The sequence below is a fragment of the Thunnus maccoyii genome, chromosome 7, assembly GCF_910596095.1.
Source record: "Thunnus maccoyii chromosome 7, fThuMac1.1, whole genome shotgun sequence".
NCBI lineage: Eukaryota > Metazoa > Chordata > Actinopteri > Scombriformes > Scombridae > Thunnus > Thunnus maccoyii.
The window spans coordinates 11,462,736-11,481,587 of NC_056539.1; the positions used below are offsets into that span (position 1 = coordinate 11,462,736).

Sequence of the window (18,852 nt, forward strand, 5' to 3'; positions counted from 1 at the left end):
GTGAACCACAGCTATCTGTCCCCTTAAACAAATACAAAAAAATAAAAATAAATTTTACCATGCTAGCCTGATTTGCAGGCAGCCTCTTGCAGGCCATAGAAAAATTCGAAAGGGCTGTATCCGGCCCACGGGCCGCTAGTTGAACAGGCCTGCTGTAAAGGGACAGGGGCATGAAGAAGACGCCAGTGGCTTACTTTCAGGAAAAAGGTCTAACAGTGGTTGGCACAGTAAAAGACTACAGAAATTTTACCTACAAACTGCATTTCCACATAAGGACTACGATGCAACTGACTTGACAAATGACATAATGTTACTCAAGGTAAAACATAAAATATTGCCTTCAAAATTCTTGCAGTTAATGGCAAAAATTTTATTTTTGTTTATTTTTGGAATTTTATATGTTTGTGATTATTTTCAAATGCTTAATTGAATGCATTTTATACTTTAAAAAAGGAATTAAATAATGCATGCCTACTCCTGAACAATAAATAATCAGATAATGTGTTAGTAACAGATAAATGTGAGTATTGGAGAAATCTGAATTGATTTTTACCTTGTTACTTTTGTTTGTTTCTTTGTTTCTTTGTTTTTATTTCTCCCTGTTCCACAAGATGAGCTCCAAGGCACATTTCAGCAACACTGTGAAACCCATTGGTCTCACAGGTCAAGGTGACGGCTCTCTGCCAAAATCATGTATAGTCTCCGGCTGGGGCGCAACAAGCAGCAACAAAGGACATATGTCTCATAGACTCATGGAAGCCAATGTAACACTAAGTGATGAAGAGCAGTGTGTTATCGAAAACTCATACTGCTCTCAGGGAGACCGGGTGTGGTACGTACATTTATAACATGACATGGACAAACAAACGTTGGTCAACAATGATACTTAATTCACTGGTGTTGAGGAATCACTTCCTCCTGTATATGTACTTCCAGGGAGACGCTGATGGTCCACTGTTCTATGAAGATGGAAAGGCATACGGGGTATTGTCCTACACCTCCAGTCCACATGGAGGTGGCCCAAAAATGTACAATTATGCCAAGATTCCTGACTATAGATACTGGATCGATTCATTCATGAAATATAATGGAAAGCTCTAATACGTGTTACATTCAATTGACCAAATCCAATTTGAATTTACGGTAGACTACTTCATTTAAATTGTATAACACTGGAGAATTTCAAAATTGATAATTAAGTTGCTGTTATCATTTGCTCCATAGCAATGACACTGCTAAATATGCTTTGCACAGATTTAAAAATTCAAAATATACTTTACTTCAATGTTTCTAAATCATATCAATGAAATTTTCTTTAGGCAAGTTGAATCAAAAAATTGTAAGAAGATAAATATGATTTGGTCAGTTTATGTGACATGTTTTGGCTTTTGCAAAAATGTTTTGTCAATAAAATGTAGGATATTCCAGGCAAATTCCAGGTATTGCTACAGTTAAAACCAGACATTTAAGTGTTGACTCAATGCTGTTTTAGAGACGTCATATCTATTGATATTTAAACATAGTATGTCCTGTCTCTTAAATACAATGTTGCATGTAAGAAATACATTAATGCTCTGATCATCTTCTTTTAGACTAGATTAAATGAGAACAGAATCATTTTAGTTTGTTTTCTACCAAATAAACTTTTGCTCTCTCTGCATGTTCTCTCAGAATCTCTGTATGCTTTGCTTTTTGAGCATGAATTAAATTAACAAAAAAGACAACACTGCCTCCTTGTGAACAAAGTGTATTTTTGAAGTCTGAGCTGACACTCTTCTTATCATGAAGTTTGAACCCAATCAAGTCTCTGCCTGTTCTTGAAAAGACCCTCTAATTGCATTTTTAACAGTACCTGATGATGATGATTTTGAGACTGGTTCAGCATTAAATAAGGCCACTTTGCTTTATTATTCCTCCAAATGTAGACATTTTTAATTAATTGTGTACAACTAGGCAGCTCACTTATGTCAAATATCATTGGATATCCTTACAGCTCACCAAACTATCACATCTGGGGAAATTTCAAAGTTGTAGCTTATGGAGGGACAGGAGTGATGCTGAAATGCAACTGCAATGTCTTTTGTGAGCTGTTTAACTTTGTCATTCATTTTCTATTTACAGATAAAAAGTCAGAGTGAATGGTTTCTTTAAATGGACATGTTTCATTGAATAAAAAAGCTGGAGTCGCACTGATGTGGCTCAACACAACTCTTTCACTTGATCAATGCATTCTGAGAAGCCATCTTCAATAGCCTCGTTCCGAAACACTGTCATCCGACTGTATTGCTATGGTGCTCAAGAATGTAAATTTTTATAGGCTATTTACTAACAATGACTATTTTCTCTATCATTTAACAAATGGTCACTGATTTCTCATCAGAAGGTGGCAGTAGACTGTGCACCTGTGTTATATTCCAGATTGGCTGAAGTTGCCTCCTCATTGCTGTTAACTTTCTCCACTTGAAGTTTAGCTCTTTTTCTCCTAGTTGGGCCTTTGCAGAGTTTTAATGTAAAGGTTTTTTTACTCTCAGAACAGACCCACAGTCCACGTTTGGATAGCAAACCATCAAATAGGAACCACTGCTCGATACCCAAAAATCCACTATTAAGCCAAGATTCCTGAGCACAGACGCTGGATCGATTCAATCATTAGCAATCAAGGAAAGTGTATAAAAGTAATTTGTTGGAGACAGTGTTGTTAATGCAGTTAAATGACTAAGCCACAGCATTTTAATTTAAATGTGTTTATTTCAGTTTCTTTGCATAACATTGGAGAACTTGAAAACTGATTATTGAGATGCAAATATCATGACTAATTCCATAAAGCAAAATTTGGACTTTTGACTTACCTTATATATTTTATTGACATACTTCATTTTGGTGCTTCCAAATGATATCAATTGCTCAATTGAAATGCATATTTGGCAGAAAAGACTAAAAGTATATGAATGTGATTTGGGTAATTTAAGAGAGTGACATGTTTTGGCTTTTTATGATCCATCTGTTTACCTGTTATTCGAATTACAATTAAATGTCATTTTATAACTGCTCAAACTATATCTTCAGGGAAAATTTCAAAGTTGTCCTTAAGGAGGAACAGGAGTGATGCTGAAATGTCTTGTGATAGTTTACATTAATTTTATGTACATCCATGAGGTATGTGAACAAAAATGGGTATGGACATTAATAAGGCATTTCATTTAAAACATGCACGTTAAGCATGCTTAAAGTTATAGTACATGACATTCAGCCACTAGATGTCCCACTATAGCACCAACATCTCAGACCAAAACAAACGTGTTTCATTTACTCAATAAAGTTGGAAAAAAAAAAGAAAGCCGAAACTCAGATCAAATTGTCAAACTAGGCAGCGCTGATCAAATATGGATCAAAACCTTATGACTGCATTGCCTATTTCTCGCCTCAAATGTTTTCAGAAACATATTTTAGTGTACTGTTTAGCTGTAATTTGAGAAAGTTTGTGACACGGCCGCCTTCTTGGAAATGGACGTGCAGGACACGAAGGGACTCAAATGCACTAACATGCAAATGCGGCCAGTGTGGCCACCAAGAACAGATGCTCGGATAACAACACACACAGAAGGAGTGTGACTTCAGTCACTGCTCAGGTTGCATTACTCGGCTACATCCTTACATAGCACATAGTTGTTTGCTGACATCCAGTGAGGCTCAATGTCATTTATTGCACCTTTAAATAATACAAATTAAATATGACTCTATATACAGTAAGAGGAATAAATTAGTTTTTACTGTCAGAGTTCTTGTGCTGAGGACATTTTAAGAACAGAATGTGTCTGCTTTTGGCCATTAGTGACATTAGTCGTCTGTGCCAATGTTATGTTAAAAAATTGACAAGTTTATTAAAGAAAACAGGACTTTTCTATGTCTGATGTCTTTTCACTTTGCAAGTGCCTCAACATGTAGTTCTTCTATCAGATGCTGGCTTTACAGCTTTAATACACTGCTTTCATGTGGTTTCTCAACTACGTGCTTGATTTTGATGCTGGTGCAGCGACAAGCGGAATGATATTTTGTTATTTTCCAAACACTGAAGTTTGCTTGGTCTGTTTGTGTGGTATCAGGGGCAGGATGCATGACACACTGGTGATGTTCATTTAAATGAGACAATACAATGCAAGTTGTGGGTATTATGGTGGATATTGGGTCTTTGACACTTAAAATATACACAATATCACTTCAGTGGCATCTTACTTGAGGCAAATGCGCAGCAATAATGGAATTATAATTAACATGTTAATAAACAATTTGAATTAGCTTACCATTCAGTAGATGTGATTCAGCATCAAAAAATAATGTTTAATGTGGTTAAATCAGTCTGCATTGATCTATAAATTAATATGAGTGATTCTTACAATATTGGTTGTCCAGAGCTGCATAATAACTTTCTGTATGAAAAGCATCTCTTTCAGTTCATTAAATCCCTGCAGCCATCTGAAAGCAGCAGGACAGCTACTGTTTCCAAATGTCACTTTGGAGAACACTGGAGCTCCACACTAAGTCAAACAAAAATTAAATTTGTCTAATACAGCAGACATATCTACTCTTTAAATAACCTGTCCTGTGTTCTCCTTTGAGAGAAAAATCCAAAGTCAAAAGGGAGAAATGTAGATTCTAAAGTCTTTGATTTCATGATGGCATCTCCTAGATTTACTTTAATTCCATGAAACTCGGTTTTGCTATAGCTAGACTCCTTATTTCAAAGCAGGAAATCAAATCTTGCATAAACCTTTTGTCTTCTATCTATTCATACATTTCACTCCAAATATAATAAGGTCAGGTGCTACATATCTTGGAATAACCTGCATATTGCCCAAGGAATCCTCCATGTCTTACTGACTTTCCTGAGTGTGAGTGAGGAACATTAGGGTTACAGTGGAACACTTCGTGCAGTGCTGAATGTCTTTCCTGTCTCAGCACTGGAAGGCCGAGGGTCCAGTGATTGTCCAATTAAGTACTTCCATTAGAAACTCAAAAGGAATGGTATCTAGTGATTCTAGACACAGTATATATATCACTGAATGTTCTTAATAAGTTCTTAATGATGACAGATAATCAAGGTACCATATTCTGCTGTCACACAACTAGGGCAGAGGAAGTGGTTTATGATATAAATCTATACTTCTTGTAAGTTTCAACACTAACCATGTCAGCACATTTCAAACAGATATGAAAAAGACACAGAGTAAACTGGAATCAGATACTGCTTCCAAAAATAATTATTTTATTTTCAATTACTTAAAGCGAGGGAGACTTTTATCAAGAACTCACTCTACATGTCTGTCAGGTGGACTCTATTGTGCAGTTCTATCCATTCCATATTCACTCCTATTTTAACTTTTGCCACTTAATTTTCTGTTGTGTTCACTTCATACTGCTCTAGTTCTTTTTGGTGCATTGTAAGGTGTCCTTGGGTGTTCGGTGGGGTGCGACAGCAAATAAAATGAATTATTGTTATTAGTATTATTAAATAGTACAAAAAATGGAAGGCTTCAGGCTTATGCAGTGCAAAGAAAGGGGATGCATTAAAGAATTATGATAAAAAAAAAAGCTTAATCAAAATGCAAGGCAAGGCAGGTTTATTTATATAGCACATTTCAGCAACAAGGAAATTCAAGGTGCTTTACATAAAATATTTAAAGCATCAAGATAAAGTGCAAAAGAAACAACATAAAAGGACATTTAAATACAAACAGAAAGAGTCATTAAAGAGCTAAGAGAACAGAAAATAAAAACAAGCTAAAATAGAACACTGTGGGGCTGTGCTGGACCCTCAGGATATTAGTCACAAAATATGTATGCAAATCAAATGAATAGCCTACACTGTCACTACACACTATCCAGTTGACTGTTTGCCCTCCTTAACAGTGTAACTAGGCATGGCATGCCTGTCAAGCTTTAGATCTCTCCACATACAGAGATATGCATGGGCCTATATTAAGATCAATATCTAAAGAGTTTGGGGAGTGGTGTCTTTTCTATCACCTTTCAAAAACAAAAACACAAGACCAAAAATATAAGGAATAGATTAAACTGTGTTTATATGTAACATACACTGCAAATGTTACTATGCCCATTTATGTAAATAGCTTACTACCCACATTAGTAACCCGTATTAATTCAAAAGGGACATGTCATTAGCTAAGTATATTAATATGTGGTGTTACATACCCATTCAAGGCAATAAATAATCACTGGGAACCAAGATGCTACAATGTCTGAGAGTAAGAGTTTAGAGTAACAATAGCGGTTCTGTCGTGCTCTTTGTTTGATTTGGGTAAGTCTATACCATGGATGTATTATAAGAACAGAACTGAGGGGTGTACTATGAAGTAAGTTTGACATAGCCATGCTTTCTTTGCGTTAGCTGGCTCAACAAAACCTAAAACCCCACTCAGCAATAATGGGTATTGCGTGTCCCCATAAAAGAGGGCGTTTGGCACATCATTTGAATCTTCTTCTGCAGAAAATGGACTGATCGCGTGCTGCCTACTTCAATCAAGAGGAACAGGTTGTTAGAATGGATAGCTATGAAGAATATAAAAATATTATTATGGCAAAAAGCAATACTGTTGCTGCAAATAAGGCAAGAGAGGAATTCTGGCAGAAAATTGTGTAAATTTGAAAGTTAATATATTTATTTTACTACCCAATGCACTCTCAATGCCTCCCGTTTATTTCTATCGTGAAAACTGTAGAGCTCTTAAACTTTAAACTTGATACAGAATATTTAAACGTTATACTCAAGAACTGCATTTAGGTCTGACACTGTCCCATAATGAAGGATAAGTGAAAATAACTTTACTCTTTGGCCAAATCAAAGTGAAATGAATTTTATTGATTGAATATTATCTATGATAAATACCAATAGACTAATCAATTCTCTATTCCATTAGCTGCGGTACCAGCAGTGTAAAACAGACTTGGCAGCAAATCAGGACAAAGTATAAAAACATAACCCAAAGTGTAGCTGTTGTGCTTTCATCATTTTTTAGTATATGGATGATATGGTGTGTAAAGTGTTAATATTATCTGAAGCAAACAGGAAAAAAATGACAGGAGGAAGATTGGAGAGGGGGCATCTCCACCAGACTACACAATTTCAGAGGAGCTGACCCTTTCTAACAATCAAGGTCGGCCAGTAATGGAGGGGGGAGTCCAGTCTGATCCTGGGGCTGGCAGCTCCCAGCAACAATTGCATGTTCAGGGTATGTATACATGGCTTGGTGGTAAAGTACTGAATACATATTTGTAGTGGCCATCAAGTCTGAAAAGTCTTTATCTAATTTACAGCACACACCCTTGTTGACCCCCACACAGAGTTAACCGTCAAAGCAAGTTGTCATGTGTTTTTATCAATGTCTGCCGATGTGCTGAATCCACTTAATGCAGTTCTCTTAAATCATTCTTTAGGTTGAGATCAATGATGAGGAGACACTGTCTGTGTTCTCAGGGATGGCTTTAGGGGTAAATTTATTTTTATCATGTGGACCCAATTACAACTAATGTATCGATGAAAGGCTTGTGGTAGTCTGCACATAGGCTTAACTGCCTCATATGCAACACTCCAACACTTCTCTAAGTGACTTCAACAATGCAAATGGTAAGGGTTTTACATTTTGTAGTAGTCTTATGTCCATCTTATAAAGTGAGCTTTGCGCCATGCTAAATGAATCATGAACACAGTACAACATCAACATGACTAAAAAAGTCTATCCCAGTCATCTCTGTTGCTTGATGAACGCCTCAGTGTCCTATCAACTAAAACTATTTTTACAGGTTGACGCAGGCAATGTGAAGTCCCTCTATAAACGGAACCTGGAGCTGGACATTAAAAAAGAGTTGGAGATTAAAAAGCTCAAACTAGAAATTGAGCAACTGGAGTATGAGAAGGCGGTATTGCAGTGGATGGTACTTGAAAATGTTTTTGGTTAAGCATGATTGACATTGTATGCTTTGACTTTTTTCTCTTTTCCCAGCGAAGGCAGACATTATTAAGAAATAGGGAAACACATCCTGTGATTGGTTTATTTATTTATTTATTTTTTGTTCTTGTTGTTACATGAAAAATTGTTCAGTGATGGCCTGTCTGATGGCTTTACCAGCGGGGTGATCAAGGGTGATGGGGTCGACAACATTGGAGGGGCTCTCTCTTTCCTTATAGTGGTAATGTTGTGGAACACCGCATATGCTGATGTTATTTGGCAAGCCTGCTTGGGAGAGACCCTCAGGCCATGGAGGCAGTTGAAACAAGACTTGATGACCCTGACAGTCAACTCTATCCTGACCCTGCATTTACTGAGGGCCACATTAAAACACCTTTGTAGTGGTGTCTGTGGGTCAGGATAAGGGGTCATCAAGTATCACGTACATGCGTATCCTCTGTCCCCCCCAGTAGAAGTCCTTTAAAATGTTGTGTTAATAAAAGGAGAGGAAATTACTTGATCAGTGTCACAGTTAAATAAGCAATAGAATTAACTGTGTATATTTGCCATACCTTGCTCAAACCGATGACCCGATGATGAATCTCAGAAAATGTCATGAATCAAGCCAGGCCATCTAGCATCCAGACCTGTGAACATTAATTGGGGGTTACGGCATTTTAGGTTAATTTCACAATGAAAACACTGAGACAAAGATACCAGTGACGGCTTTTTAAAGGGAACCCATTGTGCTTTTTAATGGTGACAAAGTACTGTAACAAACTTTGTGGTTTATGTGAATATTTCTGACAAATGTGCAAAGTCTACTGTGCAGCGCTATTACAAAGCCTTAGTGTAGCTGCATTATATTCGGCCTCATAAGGTCTAATATTGGCAACACATCTCTGCTCTGTCATTATATTGTTAGCTATGTCTTTGTTTGTGTTAGTGTTAGTGTTATCATGGAGAAACTCAGCAGCTAAAGTCAGGCTGCAGCTATGATGTTGTTCTTGTGGTCACTTCCTCCTACACACCCTGTTGTTTCTGATTCCACGGCATGATTAAAAAGCTCAAACTAGAAATTGAGCAACTGGAGTATGAGAAAGAGGTATTGCAGGAAATGGTACTTAATTTTTTTTGGTTAAGCATGATCGACATTGTATACTTATGACTTTTTTTTGTTTTCCCAGCAAAGGCAGACATTTTAATTAATAAATAAGTGATAATAAATAAGTGATTGGTTCATTCTTTTGTTGTTGTTGTTGTTGTTACATTGTTGAGTGATGGCCTGTCTGATGGCTATACCAGTGGGGTGATCGAGGGTGATGGAGTCCACAACGTCGGGTGCCACCAATGGCACATGAGGGGCTCTTTCTTTCTTTATAGTGGCAATGTTGTGGAACACCACACCTGCTGATGTTATTTGGCAAGCCCACTTGGGAGAGACCCTAAGGCCATGGAGGCAGTTGAAACAGGACTTGATGACCCCAAAGGTCATCTCTATCCTGAAACCTGCATTTCCCACATTGCCACATTAAAACACCTTTGTAGTGGTTTCTGTGGGTCAGGATAAGGGGTCATCAAGTATCCTGTACATGCCTATCCTCTGTCCCCCAGTAGAAGTCCTTTAAAATGTTCTGTTAATAAAGGGAGAGGAAACTACTTAATCAGTGTCACAATTAAACAAGCAATAGAATTAACTGTGTGTATTTGCCATACCTTGCTCAAACCATTACCCTATGATGACTTTCGGAAAATGTGTGAGTCATGAACCAAGCCAGGCTGTTTAGCATCCACACTTGTGAACATTAATTGGTGGTCACAAGTCATCTGCAATGGCATTTCAGGTTAATTTCACAATGAAAGCACCGAGACAAAGTTACCAGTGAAGGCTTTTTAAAGGGAACGCATTGTGCTTATTAATGGTGACAAAGTACTGTAACAATTTTTGTGCTTTATGTGAATATTTCTGTCTACTGTGCAGCACTGTGACAAAACTTTAGTGTACCAGCATGCAATGTGCATATGTGCTACCAATCACCCAACAAAAATGAGTACCAAATAGTTTACCTGAATATTGATGCTGTGAAAGGACTTTCTATTAACAAAATCGCCCTCACGTTCTGCTAAGACTCCAGTGACGATGACCCTAGAGAATCCTATGAAGGAATTAGTTTTATATATTTCATATGCAAGTAAACATCATACTGATTAATAATATAGTGAACATACAACAATGTATGTTACCTGCGATTTTATAGAAGGCTTCTTTTATAGCCAGCATGGGCAAATGGCCAGGGAACACAACAAACATATTCAGTAGTTCATAAGAGCAAAAAAACCTTGCGAATAGTGCAGCATACAGTATTCTTGGTCAGATTGCCTGCATCACCAACTGAATGCATGTAAGTTCCAGGCAAGAAACGTAATCCATGCAGTTTACGCTACTGCATTACTAATGAATGGCTCAACAAGTTTTCATATGTCATGTATTCCCTCATCTATATCGCTCGGAATTGCCCGGAAAAGCCAAACGGTGCTTTTTATAGACGATTTAAATCTGAAACTCTTAACATAACCTCCTCTGGAGCAGGTTAGGTATGCAGCATAAGTTACCATGGCAGTTCAGCCAGGTTAAAAGAGAGTCACCTTCATGACATTGAAAACTCTGGCTTTAGGCTCAACATACCTCACTAACCCATTAATGTCATTTCATAGTACACCCCTCTGGATACTGATTCAAAGAAAGACTCAAAGATGGTGCCAATTCAACTGAATGTTACTTGCTCACCTGGCACATGAGCCAAAGAAGTTTCTAGCTTCTGGGTTTGCTTCTGCCTCGTGTGGCCCACTGAATATGCGAAGTAGTGTTTCTCCTTTGCATATTTGGAAAGTTTTACAAATATAAAACCTTCATGGATTAAAGATTCACAATACAAAGGCTAATACTTGACCTTATTTGCACTCTGAGGTGTCCTGTCAACAGTTTTACAGATGTCTCTTTTATAATGGTGGTCTATGGGGAAACTACTTTTTAGGACTACAGGGGAGTTTTTTGCTGCAATACTGCGAGAAGCCACTAGGAAAAATAGGCAGCAAGGTTGAGTGGCAGAGCCATATCCAGTGAAAGAGAAAATTCATCACTGTGAATATGATGATTTCTTTAAACTAGGTCATCTATATAGAAAACTGAGAAAAAGGCTGTAGATTCCCCATACCACTGTGGGGGGAATCCTACAACAAGCAGAATGCATTGTGCACATCCCGTTCAGTCATCTACTGATGGTGTGTTTATGGAATGCAGGTGGCGAGTACAGATACAAAGTTTCAGAGACAAAGTTCGTGAGCAGCATTATATCTCTTTACTAAGGCTTATTTTCATTTACAAACTTTTTCCTCATCAAGTTGGGATATATCGTACCGGTGTGCAAGGATCATAAAACAAACGGTGCGCTGCAGTCAGTTAACATTATGTGGATCATTGCAAACTTACCGAGTGCTGCACGGTGCCAGTGGACAGTTAAAAAAATCTTTGAGTCTGTGATTGTCATTTCAGCTTGTTTTGGGAAACAATCATGGGGGAAAAGGGTGAGAAACTGCAAGGAAATACTGTTTCTTTTACCTATTTTGGATGATGATGAACGGGGACCTACTTGTAGTCACCCAGTCACTGTAGTTCTGTTCTGTGCTCAGAGTTGGCAAAATCCAATATAATATTCTGTCAGAAAACAAAGTCAGGTTTACCAAGGCACTGCAAAGTTTGTTGCATCACAGGGCTTTCTGTTCTGTCTCCATTCCCTCTGCACTGGGCACCAGTATTCGATGCTGCAGCCGCCTGTCTGACTGTAGCGCCTCTTTCAGCTGCTGCTATTCCATAGCTCCCGTGGTTGCTCTCTCCTCCATACTCTGTTTTGTCTGATTCGACAGCACTATGTTCAGCCTCATAAGTTGTAATAGTTGCGCCACATCTCTGCTCCGACGTTATATTGTAAAGCTAGTTGTTTGTTTGTGTTAATGTTAGTGTTATCATGGTAAAACTCAGCAGCTGAAGTCAGGTCACGGCTGTAACGTAGCTCTGGTCGTCGCTTCCTCCTCCAGACTCTGTTGTGCCTGATTCCACAGCGCGATATTGGGCCTTGTATCATGAAACTAGTTCTCTTCCAAATAGGCTGATATTTTAAATTATTTAGCAGAATGATATTTTAGTGTCTGCTTTTCCCTATCGTTAGCATAACATGGTAGACAGAGTGTTTTGGGGGACCTACCTTTGAAGGCACCACTACAGAAAATGAGGAAATGTAGTTTGTCCTTTTCCGGGATATGACTAGGGAGCTCTGGGTGCAGGCAACATGGAGGGAAGTTGAATGCACAATATGTAATTTCTGCTGCTAAGGATCTCTCAATCAAAACAATAACAAAAGACGGAGTGTTATGATGTTGTGAAGAAGCATGGGATCATGGGAGTTGTTGTCTTCATTGTTAAACAACCAGCTTCTCCTGCATAGGATTACTTGAGTGTTCATCGTTCAGGATGTTTTTACCTTGAGCCGAATAATCCGCAGAGGTCTCATCCACCCCAGAACAAACAGATCCGGTGATTGAAACAAGTAAAAACACTGAACAAAGCATTTTCACATAAAAAATCAGTGTTTCTCTGACACTGTCCGGTGGACTTCTGGTAGGGGCTGCGAGCCGAGCTGCTGTTAACATTCGCTCAGCTTGTTTCTCTGACAACTTAAAATACAGACGTTCAGCAGGTCCTCCAAAACAAACGTGGATTAAAACCAGTAAAAACACTGAATAAAGCAGTTTCACTTAAAAAATTGGTGTTTCTCCGATGCAGTTCAACAGAAAGAGGACGTCCAGGAGGGGCTGTTAGCCGAGCTGTTGCTAACGTTTACTCAGCTTGTTTCTCTGATAACTTAAGATCTAGATGTACAATGACTAAAATCCTTAATTTGGTTAAAAGATACAGTTAAAAACGACCAAGATCTAAAAAGTTTATCATAAAAATGTGGCTTAAAACTGAATAAAAGTCCATTTATGACAGTTTCTGGCGGGCAACCACAACGACAATGTATTATCTTGTATGTGTATACTCTTTGGTAGGCGCCATTGTCACAGACAACCACAATGCCGCCGACTTGTATGCGTATACTTTTTAGTAGACGCCATTGTGATGGACAACCACAACGCTTACGTATTATCTTGTGTGTATACTCTTTGGTGGACGCCATTGTCACAGACAACCACAATGCTGCCAAGGTATTATCTTGTATGCGTATACTCTTTGGTAGATGTCATTGTGGTGGACAAATACAACGTTGACGCATGCATCTTGTGCACAAATACTCTTTGGTAGAGGGGGTATGACGCCATTGACAGGCGACCAAATGAAATGGACCATTACCTTGATTAATTTTACGGATTTCTCTCGGTTTGAAAATTGTTAGAAATATTTGGGATAATGTAAGTACACAACTCAACAAAGTATATAACATTGGTCTAGTTGTCATTTTAATGCAGAATAGTTACATATTATAGCTTTAAACATTATTCATTTGTCATATACTACCCACATTGTAATGATACAATGCTGGTTTAAAATCAGCAAAGTTTCCCTCTAATACATCCATGGTCTACACTCTAGCAACTCCAGCCAAACTTGCAAAAACCCGTTGGTTATTCATCATACTCAAAAACATGGAGGACCAAAAAGATCACAGAAATAGTAATAAAGCATTTCTTTAATTAAATTATTAAATTAATTAAAATAACTAATTGTACAATTAAAAACAGAAATGAATAAATTACTTTACAAATCAAATAATTATCCATCAATAAAATGTTCAAATTAAAACGAGATTTACAAAAACAACTGCAAAATAGTCATTAAGTACATAATTTAAAAATACATTAATGAATTCCTAAATAAAAAAATGGAATTTCAAAATCTAATTGAAAATAATTTTAGAAATATAAATAAAGAACTGAATTCAAAACCTGAATTAAGAATACAGCTTTTAATCAGGCATTTGAAAGGGAAGTTCCTTTTCCCATTTGCATTTCCATTTCCCCATTGCTTTTCCTTTTCCTATCCTTCGCTATTGGATTTGCTGAGTCATTTAGCCTCTCCATTTAGACTTTCCATAACACTTTTGGTCCGGTTTTTGGTTTGGCTTGCAAGTGGACAGCAGCTTCTACCTTGAACCTGAACCAGATCCAGCAACAGCTTCTTCCTTGTTGCAATCTGATTAGTTTCTAAGTATATTCATACTGTTGCAAACCCCCCCCCCCAAACACACACACACACACACACACACACACACACACACACACACACACACAAACACAAAGTGTGTTCTCTTTTAAAAGCAAAGCATACTGTTTGAAAATACAAACATTATAGCATAAATCTAAGCACTGTGTTGCTTGTCTGTGTATGTTTTCTATATAAGCACTCAAACCATCCAAGGGTTATGTTAGAATGAATAAGATTTCATCAATTACAACAAGGGTAATAACATAGATTACAATTTTATTTAGAATACTGTACTATAACGCTAAGGCTAAATAGTTCTACCCTGCAATACTCAAATAATGCTGTCTTTATATCCATACTTTAAATCATCAGTACAAACTTGAAAACACATGAATGAATAGGCAATACAACAATAGTTCAGAAAAAAAGAAAAAACAAAACAGAAATAATTGACAAAATAGAAACAAATCCTTCCCTCATCACAACTGATTTTATTACTGTAAAGGAACAGGGGCATGAAGAGGACGCCAGTGGCTTATGTTCAGGAAAAAGGTCTAACAGTGGTTGGCACAGTAAAAGACTACAGAAATGTTACTTACTAACTGTTGCCTGTCTCACAATTCAGGATTCAGAATTTGGTGGGGAATCATTTTATTTCAAAACCTTAAAGACTCATCAAAATATTACTTCACTGTAATGCCTAATAATTTAATTACAGTAATAAAAATGTGTGTCGACTGATCTCTGATGAGTTTTTAATTTTTTTTGGTAGCTAAAAGGTTTAATGTCATGTTACTACAAGTTTCACAAACAACACTTTCAAACCACTTCTATGTGTTGTGTGATCTCTGAGAGAGCCACAGCACTGAGGACAAAATGCTCTTGAGGACGAAATGATCTTCAATAAATCTTCAAGGGTGTGTGTTACAACAGTCATCAATAAACCACATACACCATATGTACTTTATCAAACACTGTATAAAGACTTTTGACTTGTTCCTTGAAAATCTAACTTTTGTTATAGAGGCTTCCTCTTCAAAGCCCCATAGTTTGCGCATGCACATTGCGCAAACACTTCCTTCTTTCTCTAAGCAGCAGAGCATTTAAAGACTGAAACTATCGGTGATGTGTGCCATTTCTCTTCAGAAGCTCAGGTGGACTGTGATCTCATCATGAATATCCAGTGTAAACTTGTTATGCTGATACTTGCGCTGACTCTTGATGATCAAGGTAAGTTAAACATAGTTTTTACGGTATTATAATGTACACACAGGTTATTATAACATGCAGTTTAGACCGCAGTACATGAGAAACTACATTCCACTCTCAGTACTGTGTAGTATAGTGCATTTATTTACCTCTCCTCTAGTTCATACAGGGGAAATCATTGGAGGTCATGAGGCTGTGGCACATAGCAGGCCCTACATGGTGCTTTTGGAGGGAGAGATGCCTCGTGGTAAAACAAAACACTGTGGTGGCTTTCTTCTGAATGAGGATTTTGTGATGACTGCAGCCCACTGTCAAGCCAAGTAAGTTGAACAAACTTTATGTTTACCTACTGACACGGATGATTCTGAGACTCTTTTTCTATGTCCCCACATGAATTAAGATTTCAACTTTACAGCATCAATTTGACAAATGTTCTTCATGAATTGTGACATAAATTCAAGTCTTTTGATGTTTTTATTTTGTGAATATAATGCTTTCACAAATCTGTTTTTTTAATCATACTTAAGGACAAAAATACATACACAAATACACAAAGAAAAGAAACAAAAACTCAAAGAAAAAATTCCTAATCAATGAATTCCCAGTTAACTTTTTTTGCTTTTAATTTTGTCATTTCAGGTCCTACAACGTCTCACTAGGAGTTCACAATGCCCAAAAAAATGATGGCCGACAGAACATATCTGTGGAACAAGCATTTCCACATGAAGACTACGATGCAGCTGAATACAAAAATGACATAATGTTACTCAAGGTAAAAGAAAAAAAAATTGTAAAACCCCTGTAGTAGCAGAAAAGTGGTTTTGTGTTTTTCATCTCCAATTTTTCTCTCATCATAGTATTAAATTATCTATTAAATGCATTAATCAAATGGAGTACTAAAATACTGTACAGTTTGATGTTTATATTTTTTATATTTTTTTTCTCCCTGTTCTTCAAGTTGCACTCCAAGGCAAAATTTAGCAAAAATGTGGAATCCATTGCTCTCGCAGATCAAAGTGGTGACTCACTACCACAATCATGTATTGTCTCCGGCTGGGGCAGAACGGAGAACAGCAATAAATATATGTCTCCTAAACTCATGGAAATCAATGTAAAACTAATTGAGACGTGTGTTAAAGAAAAATCATACTGCTCTCAGGGACACAATGGACCTGATGTGGTACGTACATTTATGTAACACAACATGGACAAACTTAATCTGGTTAACCATGATACTTAATTCACTGTTGTTGAGGAATAACTGCATCCTGTATATGTACTTCCAGGGAGACTCTGGTGGTCCACTGGTCTGTGAAGATGGAAAAGCATACGGGGTGGTGTCCTCTGCCTTCAGTCCACCTGAAGGTGGCCCAAAAGTCTACCATTATGTTAAGATTCCTGACTATAGAAGCTGGATTGATACAATTATGAAAAAATAAAAGAGTTCTTATACATGTAACACTTGATTGACCAAATCAAAACATTTGAATTTACAGTCCTGCCATACAAAAGTTTGGATTTCCTTGCTTTACACAGATTTAATCAAAATATGCTACATATGACTTTTTTTTTTTGGCAAGTTCAGTCAAACGATATAAAATATATGAATGTGGTTTGGTTAATTGAAGAGAGTGACATGTTTCTGCTTTTTATGCTTAAGCTGTTTTTCTGCTGCAGTAGGCTACAAAATTGATAACTATAGTTTCTGTCAATGCATTTTAGGTTATTCTAGACACATTACAAATTTAAACCAAGTATGTGGGTTTTTCGAGGCTAGACTTCAATACACCAATAATGGCACACAGTATAGGTTGGAGTGACGGGTTGGGGTACCATTCAAAAATTTAGACTCAGTGATGTTTAATCAGTGTAAATATCTATTGATACAGTATTAGATACATATGTCCTACTGCTCTTAAATGCATTATATATATTAAATACATTACTGCTTTTGCATCTAAGTTTTGAATTGATGAAATGAAAACAAAGAATCCTGTTTTGTACCATCTTTTTAAACAATAAACTGTTGCTACATGACCAATCAGTTCTGCTGAATATCATTTGATATCCTCCTCCAGCTATGACATCTGGGACAAGAGTGATATTGTACTGTAACTGCAATGTCTTTTAATAGCTTACAATAATATGAGAAAATATGTGCAGTACATGAAATCTGTTATCAAAAACTGGTGACAGAAATTTGTAAAAGCATTTCATTTAAAACAAAGTGAAACCATACAAATGATGAAAGGTATAACAACTGTCAGGATAGTTGTACTGAGAAGAATGTAAGAATCAAATGTAACTGATTTTGTATATTCCTAATTTTTGTCAAAACAAAATGATTAAACATGTTCTATAGGTAACAGTGAGGCTCTTAAGTCAATCCTCTGTTTGACAATTTTTAAATCTGACCAGCATGTCTTGACTAAAGACGGTTTTGATTTTGGTGACTGCATATGCTTTCCTGTAGCACCACCAACAGGCAGTTTCCATTTTTACATGACCATCGTCATTTGCATCTGGGTAGTTTAGGCCTCAGCCTATATGGGTGGCTTCTTGCTCTTCTCTTCCTCCCAGGCCTCCACCAGCCAGATGGGTTAGGGTTTTGTTTGCATGTCTCACATACTTCACCCATCCACGCATTGTATTCATTACTGACTTAGCTGACTAACATTATTATATTTTATCTTAAGTTGACAGTAAATGTTGTTTTAGAAGCTTTGTTCATGTATGATTCCCTTTTTTGTTGCTGACTCTGAATCAGTTTGTGACACCATATTGGTGATTGTATTAATAAACACATATGCATCTGTTTAATAATGCACAAAATATATATTTATAAATATAATAATCCATGCAGAAAACCCATTTGTTAGGTTTTACTTATTGAAAATATTGAACTTACATACAGTACTGGTCAAAACTGTGTGTGAACTTTTGACGGGTTCTGTATGTATTCAGATGAGGAAGCAGCCAATATGCCTCAATGTTGAAGCCAATTTACAGTTGCCTCAAGATGTAGATCTTCTAGTGGTCACTTGATACAGCTCTCAGGTGGTTTATCTGTCTTGCAGATACTCCATGCTCTGTCAGACCATCTGTGAACTTCTATATCAACTGTTTAAAGGGGTTATGGCTGCTAAAATCTCAATCTGAGGGATGCGTGCATTTTTCTGAAAAACTCCCAGTATGTTGCTCTGTTCACCCTTCCCACAATCTTGAGAAGTCTCTTATTCCTACTTACTCTGAATAATTCAGGGACCTAGAGATGGGCAGGGGCCAGGACACAAAGATAATATATACTTAGTGTCTCAGAGCTGTTGTTATGGTGTTGTCAGAGGTGTGGTCCTGTGCTCCTTTACTCAGGAAAACCCTCTGTCGATAGCCTTAATACCTGATTCATAGAGTGCAGATTTT

General features: G+C 37.2%; 2 protein-coding genes across 2 annotated transcripts; both read left to right on the top strand.

The window, feature by feature from the left end:
* Positions 1-63: 63 nt before the first annotated feature.
* Positions 64-1,341, top strand: LOC121900415 (kallikrein-11-like). The gene is made up of 3 exons (XM_042416727.1): positions 64-319; positions 612-832; positions 937-1,341. Exons 1-3 carry the CDS (start codon positions 308-310, stop codon positions 1,079-1,081), a joined length of 378 nt encoding a protein of 125 aa, XP_042272661.1. The 5' UTR covers positions 64-307; the 3' UTR covers positions 1,082-1,341.
* A 13,001-nt stretch (positions 1,342-14,342) lies between these two features.
* On the top strand, positions 14,343-17,476 carry LOC121900731 (granzyme B(G,H)-like). The gene is made up of 6 exons (XM_042417251.1): positions 14,343-15,140; positions 15,370-15,453; positions 15,593-15,752; positions 16,072-16,204; positions 16,391-16,612; positions 16,719-17,476. Exons 2-6 carry the CDS (start codon positions 15,396-15,398, stop codon positions 16,869-16,871), a joined length of 726 nt encoding a protein of 241 aa, XP_042273185.1. The 5' UTR covers positions 14,343-15,140; positions 15,370-15,395; the 3' UTR covers positions 16,872-17,476.
* Positions 17,477-18,852: the final 1,376 nt, after the last annotated feature.